The 12,117-nt window shown below is 50.2% G+C and overlaps 1 protein-coding gene across 1 annotated transcript; it reads left to right on the forward strand.

Annotated features, from left to right (window-relative positions):
- Nucleotides 1-2,157: 2,157 nt before the first annotated feature.
- Nucleotides 2,158-11,099, forward strand: GALM (galactose mutarotase; the record flags this gene model as incomplete). Its single annotated transcript, XM_080341499.1, has 7 exons — nt 2,158-2,554; nt 2,986-3,140; nt 6,623-6,829; nt 8,255-8,336; nt 10,127-10,268; nt 10,367-10,541; nt 11,022-11,099. Exons 1-7 carry the CDS (start codon nt 2,359-2,361, stop codon nt 11,097-11,099), a joined length of 1,035 nt encoding a protein of 344 aa, XP_080197625.1. The 5' UTR covers nt 2,158-2,358.
- Between the last annotated feature and the right edge of the window lie 1,018 nt (nt 11,100-12,117).

Genomic DNA, 12,117 nt, shown 5'->3' on the forward strand with positions numbered 1-12,117 from the left:
AACTGGGTGGATGGTTCATGAACAGATTTGTCTGTGGTATTGCTTTTGCACCTGCACAGTCTTATATGTCACTGGGGCTTGAGTGATCTTGCACCTGTGAAGCTATATGAGAAAATGGAAGAGTATGCATAACTATTGTATCAGACAAAGAGTTGGCTCTGGATATTCTCTGGTGTGAATCAGAGAAGTAAATCAAAATGGCATTTTCTATTGTGGTTAAAACAAACAAATAAACACAACAACAAACAAACAAACGAAACCACAAAACACCAAAACAACAACAACAACAAACCCAAACCACCACCAACCAACAAAAAAAGCCCATAATGAAAACCTGTTTTTGTGAAGCAGAAATGCTTCCTATGTCTGGAGAAGCAAGTTAAGAGAGACATGTTGAGGGAGCCAAGGACTGAGCTTCTGGGAATGTTTTCCATGTGAAAACACTTAATGAATGGGTTATAAATGTCGCTTCCCTCTCTCCCACCTGCCAGGAGCCTTCCTTGCTCCAAACAGAGTTTGTGCTGCTCTGTGGCAGGTTTCAAATGGGAGCTGGTATTGATGAGCTGTAAAAGGCATGTTTACTTGCAATGCTGTTTTCAGACAGAGAGTACTAGTTGTGAAGGTGCAGAAGGAAACAGTGGAACAGCATTTGTGTTACACTGCAAACAGCAGGCTGTAGTTAACGAAGTGCAGGTTTCAAAACCACTTCTGCTCATCCACGGATGGGAGGTTTTGTTTCTGTGTCAGCTTGAAATCCATAGTTTGTCTTCTCTAAAGCTGATTTGCCACATTGGAAATTAATATTTAGCAACCACTGGCTGACTGAGGATTTTTGGTGGTGGTTCCTGGGATTATTGGTTTTTGAACAAATTCTGAAAATGGGCCCTTACAAAAATATAACAATATCAAATTGTAGTGAATTTATTTTACCTCACATTTGAGCCTTGCCAAGAGACATCAAATATGCGCATTACACATTACTTAAACATTGCTAGGGTTTTCCCACAGCCTGAAATTGCCTGCAAAGACCTGACAGAGACAAAAGTCGGTGATATTTCAAAAGATGATGATTTTTTAATGGAGTCTAGGTCAGGGCCATGTGAATGTGACTTTGAGAAAAACACCTGGCCAGCAAATGCCCTAAGCCAAATTTACAGTTTTGTCAGAAGGAGCTAGACCTGCCTTGTGCCCCTTCTGGAGGGGCTAAAAGTGGGGGGCATAAAGGGACAAAACTGCATTTTGTCATGACATACTTTGCAAGGGCCATGAAATCTATGGTGGTGTCATGGCAGTGGGGGAGAAGGGCTTTTTGTGGTGGTCCTCTGTTACAGAATCACAGAATGGTTGTGTTTGGAAGGGGGTTTGCTAAAGCAGGTTCACCCAGAACAGATCGCACAGGAATGCGTCCAGCCAGGTTTAGAATGTCTCCAGAGAAGCAGACTCCACAACCTCTCTGGGCAGCCTGTTCCAGGGCTCGTTCACCCTCAGAGAAGTTTCTCCTCATGTTCTCCTTATGCTTCGGTCAATACCCATTACCCCTCATCCTATTGTTGGGTACCACTGAAAAGTCTGGTCCCATCCTCTTGACACCCACTCTTGAGATTTTTATAAGCATAAATAAGATCCCCTCTTAGCCTTCTCTTCTCCAGGCTGAACAGACCCAGCTCTCTCAATCTTCCCTCATAAGAAAGATGCTCCAGTCCCCTAATCATCTTTGTAGCTCTCCACTAGAGTTTTTCCAATAATTCCATGTCCTTCTTAAACTGGGGAGCCCAGAACTGGCCACAGTACTGCAGATGTGGCCTCACCAGGGCAGAGCAGAGGTAGAGAGAGGTGGAGGAGAACATCCTTTGACCTGCTGGCCACACTCTTCTTAATGCACCCCATGTACCATTGGCCGTCTTGGTCACAGGGGCACGTTGCTGGCTCATGGTCACCCTGTTGCCCACCAGAACTCCCAGGTGTCCTCCCACAGCACCTTCCTTCCTTCCTCCATAACCCCCAGCCCAGGAGGCCCTGATGGCCATTGCCTTCCAGGGACATTCCGCAGCTCTCAGGGGACCTGCTTTAGCAGGTGGGTTGGACGTGATGATCTCCAGCGATCCGTTCCAACCCCAACCATTCTGTGACTCTGTGACATCCTCAGCACCTCCCCAGGCTCCGCCCCCGCCCTCCGCGGCTGCGCTGGCTGGGCCGGGCCGGGGTGGCTGTTGTCCGGCGTGACTCTTCCCAGCCCGGGGCCGCCATCATGCGGTTGTGGTGACTGGTGTCTGGACTGGCCTTTGCTCCCGGCCACCGTTGCTTCCTCCTCAGCGTCCTTCGCTACCGGCGGTGCGGAGGGACAAATTTTGGGGAGCAATGACCGAAGTTAAGCGGGAGGTGTTCGGGCAGATGCCCCAGGAGGAAGGAGGAGGAGTGGTGGAAAAGTTCGTGTTAAAGTCGGACAGCGTGAAAGTGGAGATCCTGTCCTTAGGGTGCATAATCGCTGCTCTGGAGACAAAAGGCAGGGATGGAGAGTTTTCAGATGTTGTCCTAGGCTTTGACACTTTGCAAGGTGGGTCTAAATCTGTTTCTTAAAAAAAAAAAAAATATAATCAGGCAATTTAAAAATTATTTTCTGTTTTATTGCCACATGATCAGCTTCTAAGGGTCCCTCCAAATTGTGGGCTGAATAAATACAACTCCTGCTGCCTGTCCTGTGGTGGGCAGGGAATGGGGCACTGGTGGCTCTGGATTGCCTCTTTAATTGGGTGGCTCTGTGTCACGCTTTAACCGGCAGTGACAGAGGCCTTTTCTGCAAATCTGCAGAGGATAAAAGACCCCATAAGGCTGTTTTAATAAAAGATGCACGTGACTAGTGAGCTGTGTGTCCTGTGAAATGCTGGGACTGCAGTCACCTATTTAGTAATGGGGGAAAGCAGAGAGAGACACCTCTGGGTCCTTGAGCAATCCTTCCATTTAACTGCATGCTGTTTGTCTGGCCAGGTTACATCGGGAAGCACCCCTACTTCGGTGCTGTTGTGGGACGTGTTGCCAACAGGATTGCGAAAGGGAGGTTCGCTGTGGATGGGAAGGAGTATCAGCTGTTCCTCAACAATGGGCCCAACAGCCTGCATGGAGGAGCCAAAGGATTTGACAAGGTAAAAATCAGGCTGATGGGTCCCGGTGTTCTCTGGCACACAGCCTGTGGGGTTATGGTGGAGGATATTATGTCTTCAGGAAGAAATTTTTCCTAATATCCAACTTGAGGCCATTTCCACTTGTCCTGTCACTTGGCTACTTGGGAGTAGAGACCAACCCCCTCCATGCTACAAGCTCCTTTCACGTAGTTGTAGACAGTGATAAGGTCTCCCCTCAGCCTCCTTTTCTCCAGGCTGAACAGCCCCAGTTCCCTCAGCCACTCCACATTCAGACTTGTGCTCCAGACCCTTCACCAGCTTTATTGCCCTTCTCTGAACTCTCTCCTCCAGCACCTCAATGTCTGTGTTGTAGTGAAGGGACCCAAACTGAACACAGTATTCAAGGTGCAGCCTCACCAGTGCTGAGTACAGGGGGACAGTCACTGCCCTGGTCCTGCTGGCCACACTATTATTGAAACACAGCAGGAAGTTATTGGCCTTCTTGGCCACCTGGGCACACTGGTGGCTCATATTCAGCCAACTGTCAAACAACACCACAGATCCTTTTCCAGCGATTCTTCCCCAAGCCTGTAGCGTTGCATGGGGTTGTTATGACCCAAGTGCAGGACCCAGAAGGCTCTACAGAGGGATCTGGACTGGCTGGATTGATGACCTTGTTGAATGTCATAAAACTGGCCTCAGCCCATCAATCCAGACAGTCCAGATCCCTCTGTAGAACCTTCATACACTCCAGCAGATCAATACACCCACCCAGGGTTGCTGTGTTTCTTCTGCATTACGAGCCCTGGGGCCTTATGAGCCCAATTCTGATGGGGTTGTCCTGGGGCAAGGTGCTGCTCCCGCAGTGCCTGGGTCTGGACGTGGTGGTGAGGATGCAGCTTCATGCACAATGGAGGCTCCCGAGGTGCCAGCCGCACTGACCTGGAGTTGGTGATGCAGTTGTCCCAGTGCCAAAGGAAAGTTTCCTGGGGAGCAGTGATCCATGCAGACTCATTCACGCCTGCGGTTTCGAGGCTGTTATCTGCCCATAGTTTCTCCCAGAGTCACAAGGCCCTGGGTTTGCAGAAACTCAATGCTGTTTGCTTTTGACAGTTCTTTTGAGCACAGGGAGAACAGGGTGGTGCTGTGGGTTCAGTGAAGTTATTGCATTACCCCCTTCCATGATGCTTTCATCGCAGTGACAGCTTACCCTGGGCTCTTGCTCTGACTCACAGCAGTGGGTGACTAGATCAGGCCTGCAAAATGCCTCAGCATCACTGTGTCCCCTCCCCAGCCCTTCCCTGTCACCTCCTGAGACAAAATAACCTTTCCCTTGCCCCAGGGCACTCAACTCTTCCTATCTTCACCCAAGAGCTGCTGCTGAAGTCCAGATACCATCCATGCGCTAACAGTGGTAAGAGCAGCAGAGAATCTCCTCTCTCAAAAGCCTTACTGGTAACCCTACTGATTGTATAGCAGGTTCACAAGTCTCTGAAACCTTGGACTTTGTCAGATCAGCTGCATTTTTAACCAGCAAGTAGATGATCACAGAATCACAGAATGTCAGGGATTGGAAGGGACCTCAAAAGATCATCCAGTCCAATCCCCCTGCCAGAGCGGGAACATCTAGACGGGGCTACACAGGAATGTGTCCAGGTGGGTTTTGAATGTCTCCAGAGAAGGAGACTCCAAAACATCCCTGAGCAGCCTGTTCCAGTGCTCCGTCACCCTCACTGTGAAGAAGTTTCTTCTCAAATTTAAGTGGAACCTCTTATGTTTGTGTTTATACCCATTGTCCCGTGTCTTACCATTGTTTGTCACTGAGAAGAGCCTGGCTCCATCCTTGTGACACTCACCCTTTATATATTTATAAACATTAATGAGGTCACCCCTCAGTCTCCTCCAAACTAAAGAGACCCAGCTCCCTCAGCGTTTTCCCAGAGGAACTTATTTGAGTGTGCTACTGCAGCTGCATTCCTGGGTTAATATTTTGTTTTGTGAAAGGACATCCAGGCTGACAGGGAAAAATTCAGAGTGTCTGGAAAAAAGTTCACTTCTGAGCAGTGCAATGTGAACTGGCCTCAGATCAGGATCAAACTCTCCTCAGCAGCCTCAGGAAAAAAGGGAGTACTGGGATGATGTGGCTGTTGTACCCCTGAAGAGGACAATTTGGTTTAAAATTTATTTATATACCCTGAGCCCCGTGAGCTGGAGCTGAAAACATGCACTCCTTTGCACCCAGGGTTTCCAGGCTGTCTTCTGCAGGCAGGTGATGTGATCTCTTCTTCTGCTTCTTCCCCTTGCTTGCTGAAGGCACCCCAGCTTGGTGGGGACAAGGCAGTGACACCTCTCCACCAGGGCTTTCTGTCCTCTGGCCACGGGACATGCTTCAGCACCTGCTCAAGATCTCCTCCAGCCAGGTGATGGTCACTGTGCAGAGAGCTGTGGTCAGCTCTAACAAAAACAAGACACGCTTGGCTGTGACTGTCTTGGCCATCTTGTGGGTTTTTCCAGATCTTAGAGACCTCGGTGCTGCAGTCAGTCTATGGTCTGGTGACATGGAAGCTTGCAGCCACACTGCTGGGGAACTGGGGGACTCTTAGTTTTAAAAATAGTGGTATCTGTATGCTTACTGGCCTTTAATAGCCTTTTCCTTTGAATAACTTAAATAGACATGCACATCAAAAAACACAGTGTCCCCATAGCAGTGACAGCTGCAGTCAAATTGTAGTTGGTGCAGGAGGACCTGCTCGGCAGCCTGGTTATCACGTTTGGCACCCTCAGTTCCCACATTTGGTGAAAATGTTGGCTTTTGACAAGTGCCTTCTGTTTGCGATCTCTGCATAGGACATAAAGGGGCCATCTCAAAATTGTTATCTAGTCCCTACCCCTAGATCTGTCCTCTTTGGTTAGATAGTGACTATTCCTTAAGTAAATGCAAAGTTCCAGAGCCAGAGCACCTCACCTTTTGTCACGCATCTGTCCTGCAAGTGGAGACACATCTGCTTAGCATCAGATCCATAGCCAAGGTCAAACATGCTGCCTGAGCAGCTAAATTTACAGTGTTCTGGCAGCTTGCTGAGGTGATGTTGCACACCAGGAGATCTATGGGAGGGGGAATAAGTCCAGCTGCAGGACAAAAATCAAATACATGGACCCTCTTAAACATGGACAGACTCCCATCAAAGCAAACTGCCTTATTTGTTTGGCTGCTCAGTGGAAAACTTGTTTACTGCTGCTGGCCCTGGCTGAACAAAGAGCAGACTAGTGCTTGTGTTTTCTCACGCTTCCCTTTTTCAACAAGGTCATATTGATTTTTAGTTCTTCATAGGGAGAAGAAGATGGTTTGGACTTTTTTTTCTTCTAGGAGTAAGGGCAGGAAAGATGATTGAAAAATTATTTGGTTTTGTGTATTATTCCTTGAGTACCTTTTGTCCCTTGGGTCGAGAGAGAAGGGCACCATGTTTCCCATTACTGTCCCATCCATGGCACGCTCCTTGCAGGTTCTCTGGAGCCCCGAGGTCCTCCCGAATGGCGTCTGCTTCTACCGGCTCAGCCCTGATGGTGAGGAAGGCTACCCCGGTGACCTGAAAGTCTGGGTGACCTACATGCTGAGTGGTGGGGAGCTGGCCATCAACTATCGAGCCCAGACCAGCAAGACAACACCCATCAACCTGACAAACCATGCATACTTCAACCTTGCAGGGCAGGTAAGCATGGGGAGATGAAGCCCATGGAGGGACACTATGCAGGGGAAGGAAGCCTGGGGACCCACAGGTTTCCCATGGGATCATTTGGACCAACATGCTGGTCTGGGGATACAGCAATGGGGGTTGCATCTGTGCATCATGGGCTTCAAGCAGCCTATGAGCTGGGACAGGGCTGAATCACATAGACCCCAACTGAGGATGCATTATCCCAGTGCATCATAAACAAAGACAGCCCATCATGAATATTAACTCTCCTTTTGTGTGTAACTGGGAAGTTTCAATCTCTCCAACTCCCTTGGGAAGATTACAGAGGAGGTGCAGAACTGGTATGCCCTAGTAATGGACTGGCATTTCTTAGCTGCCTTCTGTTGGCGCTTCTGAGATAACATAATGAACTCTTGCATGGATCTTGCAGCTGAGATCAGGGCCTGTAGTGCCAGCCAGAGTCAGTGCAGCTCCGAAACACCCAGGTCAAAATGGAGAGGAGAAACATCATGGAAAGGGGATGTGAGGCAGCCAAGGTTGCAGCGCGGGGCAGTAGCAGGGTGCAAAGGGCTCCCACACACCAGTCCAGTGTCCTGCCAACTAGACAGGCACTGTATTGCAGCTGCATTTTAGTCTCACCCTGTCTATAACTGGGCTTGGAGGAAAAGGATCAGGGAAATAAAATGTTGCTGGGCAGAGCAATAGGATGGGATGCTGCAGTCACAGTTGGCTGTGAGACTAAGACATTTAGAAGTGTTAGTGAGAGACATCTCAGCCCCTCCATGCAGCAGGTCTGCTCAGGCTACTGCCCCACTAATGGCTGTGCAGTTATTTTACCCTCCGTTTGTCCCCCAGTAGTGCAGTAATACCAACACCTACAGTATGCGACTCAGGCGTGTTTCCAGAGGAACAAGAGACGTTTGGGCATGAAATTGCTGCTCAGATTAGACAGTGATATGCAAGCTCAGTTTTGATCATGCTCCCCTTCCAGCCCAGCAGGTTCCCTGACAGCATCTCCGAGGCTGCGGGAGAGCAAGAGGAGTGCAACCCTCCACGCTGCAGGAGATGAGCCAGGAGGATAGGTTGCACTTCCCCATACTCGCTTCCTTCCCCTTTTGCTCATCTCTGTGTGCTCAGCAACCAGTGTGTTGTGGGACTGGTTGATCTGCAGGGTGGCAGTGCTTGGCAAGGTGCAAGTTCCTACTGATAGTATCAGACCTGCAGGATTTACAGCTCCAAGGTCCCATGCAGTTTTTTGCCTCTGCTGGTACCTTTGTCCTGTGCCCAAGGTCAAGGTAGGATGATGTCCAGGAGGTTCCACAGCCACTACTAGATCAGCTGTAGCACCGCCATTTTCAGTCACTTCCCGGGTGTGCTTAGGGCTGTTGGAATGGTGGAATGGCCGCAGCAGGAATGCCTGTATTTTATATACTCCTGCAGGGCTCACAGGATATCTACGACCATGAGATCTCTATTGAAGCAGATTCCTACCTGCCTGTGGACGACACCAACATCCCTACTGGTGAGTGGCACAAGACCTGCGGCACATGGTGGAGACAGTCTTACAGATTGTGGATACCAGGGAACTGCACAGCCCAGCAAGGGGACACACCAGGACCCAGGGAGCCCAGGCACAGTAGGGCCCTCACCCATGGGCACAGTCCTACAGCACCTGAGCAGAGTGAGCAGAGCCGGATGCTGGTAACAGGGTCCGTCACCAGCCCCAGACCTGGAGAGGGCATAGACCAAGATCCATCCAGGGAGCGCAGGCAGGAGCAGCAGGAGATGGGGCCAGAGGCAAGTGGGATGCAAGGCTGCAACTTGAGTCCAAGTGGCACATCCAGGAGACAAGTTACCTATAACACAGAACCAACGCATGTGCCTCTGGGTCCGTTTGGCCAGCATTTCCCTGCAGGCCAATCCATTATTCCCAGGGCCATTGTTCCTGACCAGAGAGAGTCACTCAGCACTTTGAGAGCTGAGAGTGGCCTGAGGTTTGTCTGCTTTGCTTCCTTCAGCAGTATTCGGCCTTATCACACTTCTCTACTGGGATTTTCCATGTGATGTCAAGGTCTTACTTCTACAGATCTTATTTCCATAAGATCAGCTGATGCCCAAAGTCCACAGAAAGCAGGAGAATTCTTTTCTTAAGCCTCAGTAAAATGTGGGAGATGCAAGCAGCATGCTCCAGGCACAGGGCTGCTGTTGATAAAAGCAGTGGTACACCTGGACATGGTCACGCTCCCTGATCTGGAGGGCAGCTGCCAGGCAGCATGGAGCTCTAGGGCTGCTGTAATCTCTGATGCTTGAGAGCCCAGCATTGTCCTTCCCCTCATCAGGATGGGAGAGCTTGCACTACTGGCTGCGAGGCCACATAAAACCAAGACTTTTCTTTCCTGTCTTGAATGCTCTGCATGGCTAAATGACGAAAGCCAGTTAAGGAAACAGCATGTTTTGCATGCTAAGCAGGTTAATTAAACAAAGGTGATATTGCTGCTGTCTTCAGCCTCAGTATGGAGAAGCAAGTTGACAGCCTCTTGTACCCAGTCTTGATTCTGGGGATAAAAAGCAGAACAGAAACAAGGCTTTCTAGTTTTGTTTTTTTTCCCCCACCACTTCCACTCTGTTCCATCCCATAAATGATCAAGCCACTAAATTAAATAATCTGAACAAGCTGGGACAGAGAACATGTTCCCTGTACACACAGGAGAGCAAGCACTGAACCACATGCACTTGACAACAGTCCCACTGCTGACAAGGGGGCCCCTTCTTTGGGTGACTTGATCCAACCCTCCAACCACGTAAGCAACTCTGCTGAGGTGCAGTAAGAGTTGACATAATTTCAAAATCAATCTGATGCCAAGTTTTATTGTTTCTAAGAATGAAAGGCATTGTTAAAAAAAAAAAGCAGCTGTGTTTGGCTTAAGTTTTGAAAAAATCTAAAATAGATTAAAATTGTTGTGTTGTGACAGGACAAGGAGTAATGGTTTTAAACTAAAGGAGGGGAGGTTCAGGCTAGACATAAGGAAGAAACTTTTCCAATGGGGGTGGTGGAGCACTGGCACAGGTTGCCTAGAGAGGTAGATGCCCCATCCCTGGAAACATTCAAGGCCAGGCTGGACGGGGCTCTGAGTAACCTGATCTGGTTGAAGATGTCCCTGCTCATTGCAGGAGAGTTGGACTAGATGACCTTTGAGGGTCCCTTCAAACCCAAACTATTTTATAATTCTATGAACCCTGCACAGGGGCCAGCACCACAGGTGTTTGCTGGCACGTGGATGAGTGGCTGACGCTGCTGTCCTCCTTGCCCAGGGGAAGTCACCGCAGTGCAGGGTACCGGCTTCGATCTCCGGCAGCCTGTGGTCCTGGGGAAGCACTTGCAGAAGTTTTGCCTGGATGGCTTCGACCACAACTTCTGCCTGCAGCAAGTGCAGGCTCGACGCCTTGCAGGCAGGTAGGCTGGGGCCTTGGCAGGAGTCTCCCAATCATGGAGCCACAGGGCACCTGTTCGGCCAGCCCCTTGGCATACTCCAGCAGCATTACCCCCCACAGGGCTCACCACCCGCCCACTGGCAGGACCATGGAGGTTCATACCACCCAGCCTGGCATCCAGTTTTACACTGGGAACTTCCTGGATGGCTCCTTGAAGGGCAAAGGCACCGTTAGGTACCCCAAGCACTCAGCTTTCTGCCTGGAAACCCAGAACTGGCCTGATGCCGTCAACAAGGTGAGCTGTCACCCCAGCCCGTGGGAGCTGCTTGGGTCCTGTGGCATGGGACCACAGCTCCCCATGTCTCTGGGGTGTTAAATATGTGAATGGAAGCTGTTTGGTGAGGGGACACTTTGTAGACACCAGAACTGAGGCAGGCACAGGTCACAGCATCCTGCAGCATTAGACGGGGGTTGGCCAGTGTAGTGGGGACTGGTTCCACACAGCCCAGCTTCCCAAGGAGCCAAGTCTAGAGCAGAAGGCCTCACCAGGGCCTTGCCACATCCTCCCCACGGGGGCTGAACTCAACCTGGGGAGGACTCATGCACTCAGCCAGCTGGCAAGTAACTGGTGGTGAAGCACTGCTGCAGGAAATACCCAGGGGAGCTGCAGGGGACTGCCCCAGGAAGGCTGAGGGGATGTGGCTGTGCCCTTGTGACCCCTTCTGGTCGCATGGTGTGTGCTCGCAGTCCCTGATGTGATGCTGCCTCTCCCCAGCCCCAGTTCCCCAACACCCTCCTCCAGCCAGGTGAGGAGTACAACCACACCACATGGTTCGTCTTCAGCACCACTTAAGGAAACAGCATGCTGACTCCTACCACTGAGAGGGGTAAGTGCCTCTAGCACATTATCCAGAAATCCTGCTGGGTGCCTAATGGCACTTTCAAACCATCCTGGGTGATGCATCACATTTGGGAACTTTTTCCTTCTCTGTGATTTTCACCTGTGGCTTCTGCTCGCATTAACTTCTGTCACCACCTCTGCCACTATCTGATCTGTGTAAAGGTCACACCCTCTGTCCAGCCTCACCCTGGGCATTAGGTTTTGTTTCACAGTAAAAATGCACTGAATATGCCTTGTTTAGGGACATGGTATGTTGCAGTTCGAAATACAGCAGGCGAATATTGATAATCTTCATGTGGATCTTGGGGAATGCTGATAAAGTTGTGGTTTTTCATTACAATATGAGCTATTCCCAGCAATATGCTCTGAGTTGCACTGGCTGCTGCTCTCTCCCTGCCACTGACCTGTCCCACAGCTCAGTGTCAGCTCATCAAGGGGTGCCCTGCCCTTCCCATGCTGGACAACAGGGCAGCCTTTGTGGCCAGAGCCACCAGGTCTGACAGCAGCATTGTAATGGCACAGGTATGCAGTGGTCACCCAGAATAGCTTTGTGGAAGACAGTGTGCTGGGATTATTGCAGCTGGCTGACCTAGTTCCTCTGGCTTAACTCCTATTTTGAAGCCAGCAGCAAGAGCTGCACAAGAGCAGAGAAGGACCTGTGAGTCCTGGTGGACAACAGGGTGAACATAAAACAGCAACATGCCCTTGCATGCACCTTGCAGATGGCCCATGGTACCTGGGGTGTGTTAGGAAGAGTATGACCAGCAGGTCGAGGGAGCTTCTCCTCACCCTCTACTCTGCCCTAGTGAGGCCCATCTGCAATACTGTGTCCAGTTCTGGGCTCCCCAGTTCAAGAAGAACAAGGAATTACTGGAGAGAGTCCAGCAGAGAGCTACAAAGATGTTTAAGGATCTGGAGCATCTTTCTGATGAGGAAAGACTGAGACAACTGGGTCTGTTCAGCCTGGAGA

This window comes from Nesoenas mayeri (genome assembly GCF_963082525.1).
Source record: "Nesoenas mayeri genome assembly, chromosome: 3".
NCBI classification, from domain to species: domain Eukaryota; kingdom Metazoa; phylum Chordata; class Aves; order Columbiformes; family Columbidae; genus Nesoenas; species Nesoenas mayeri.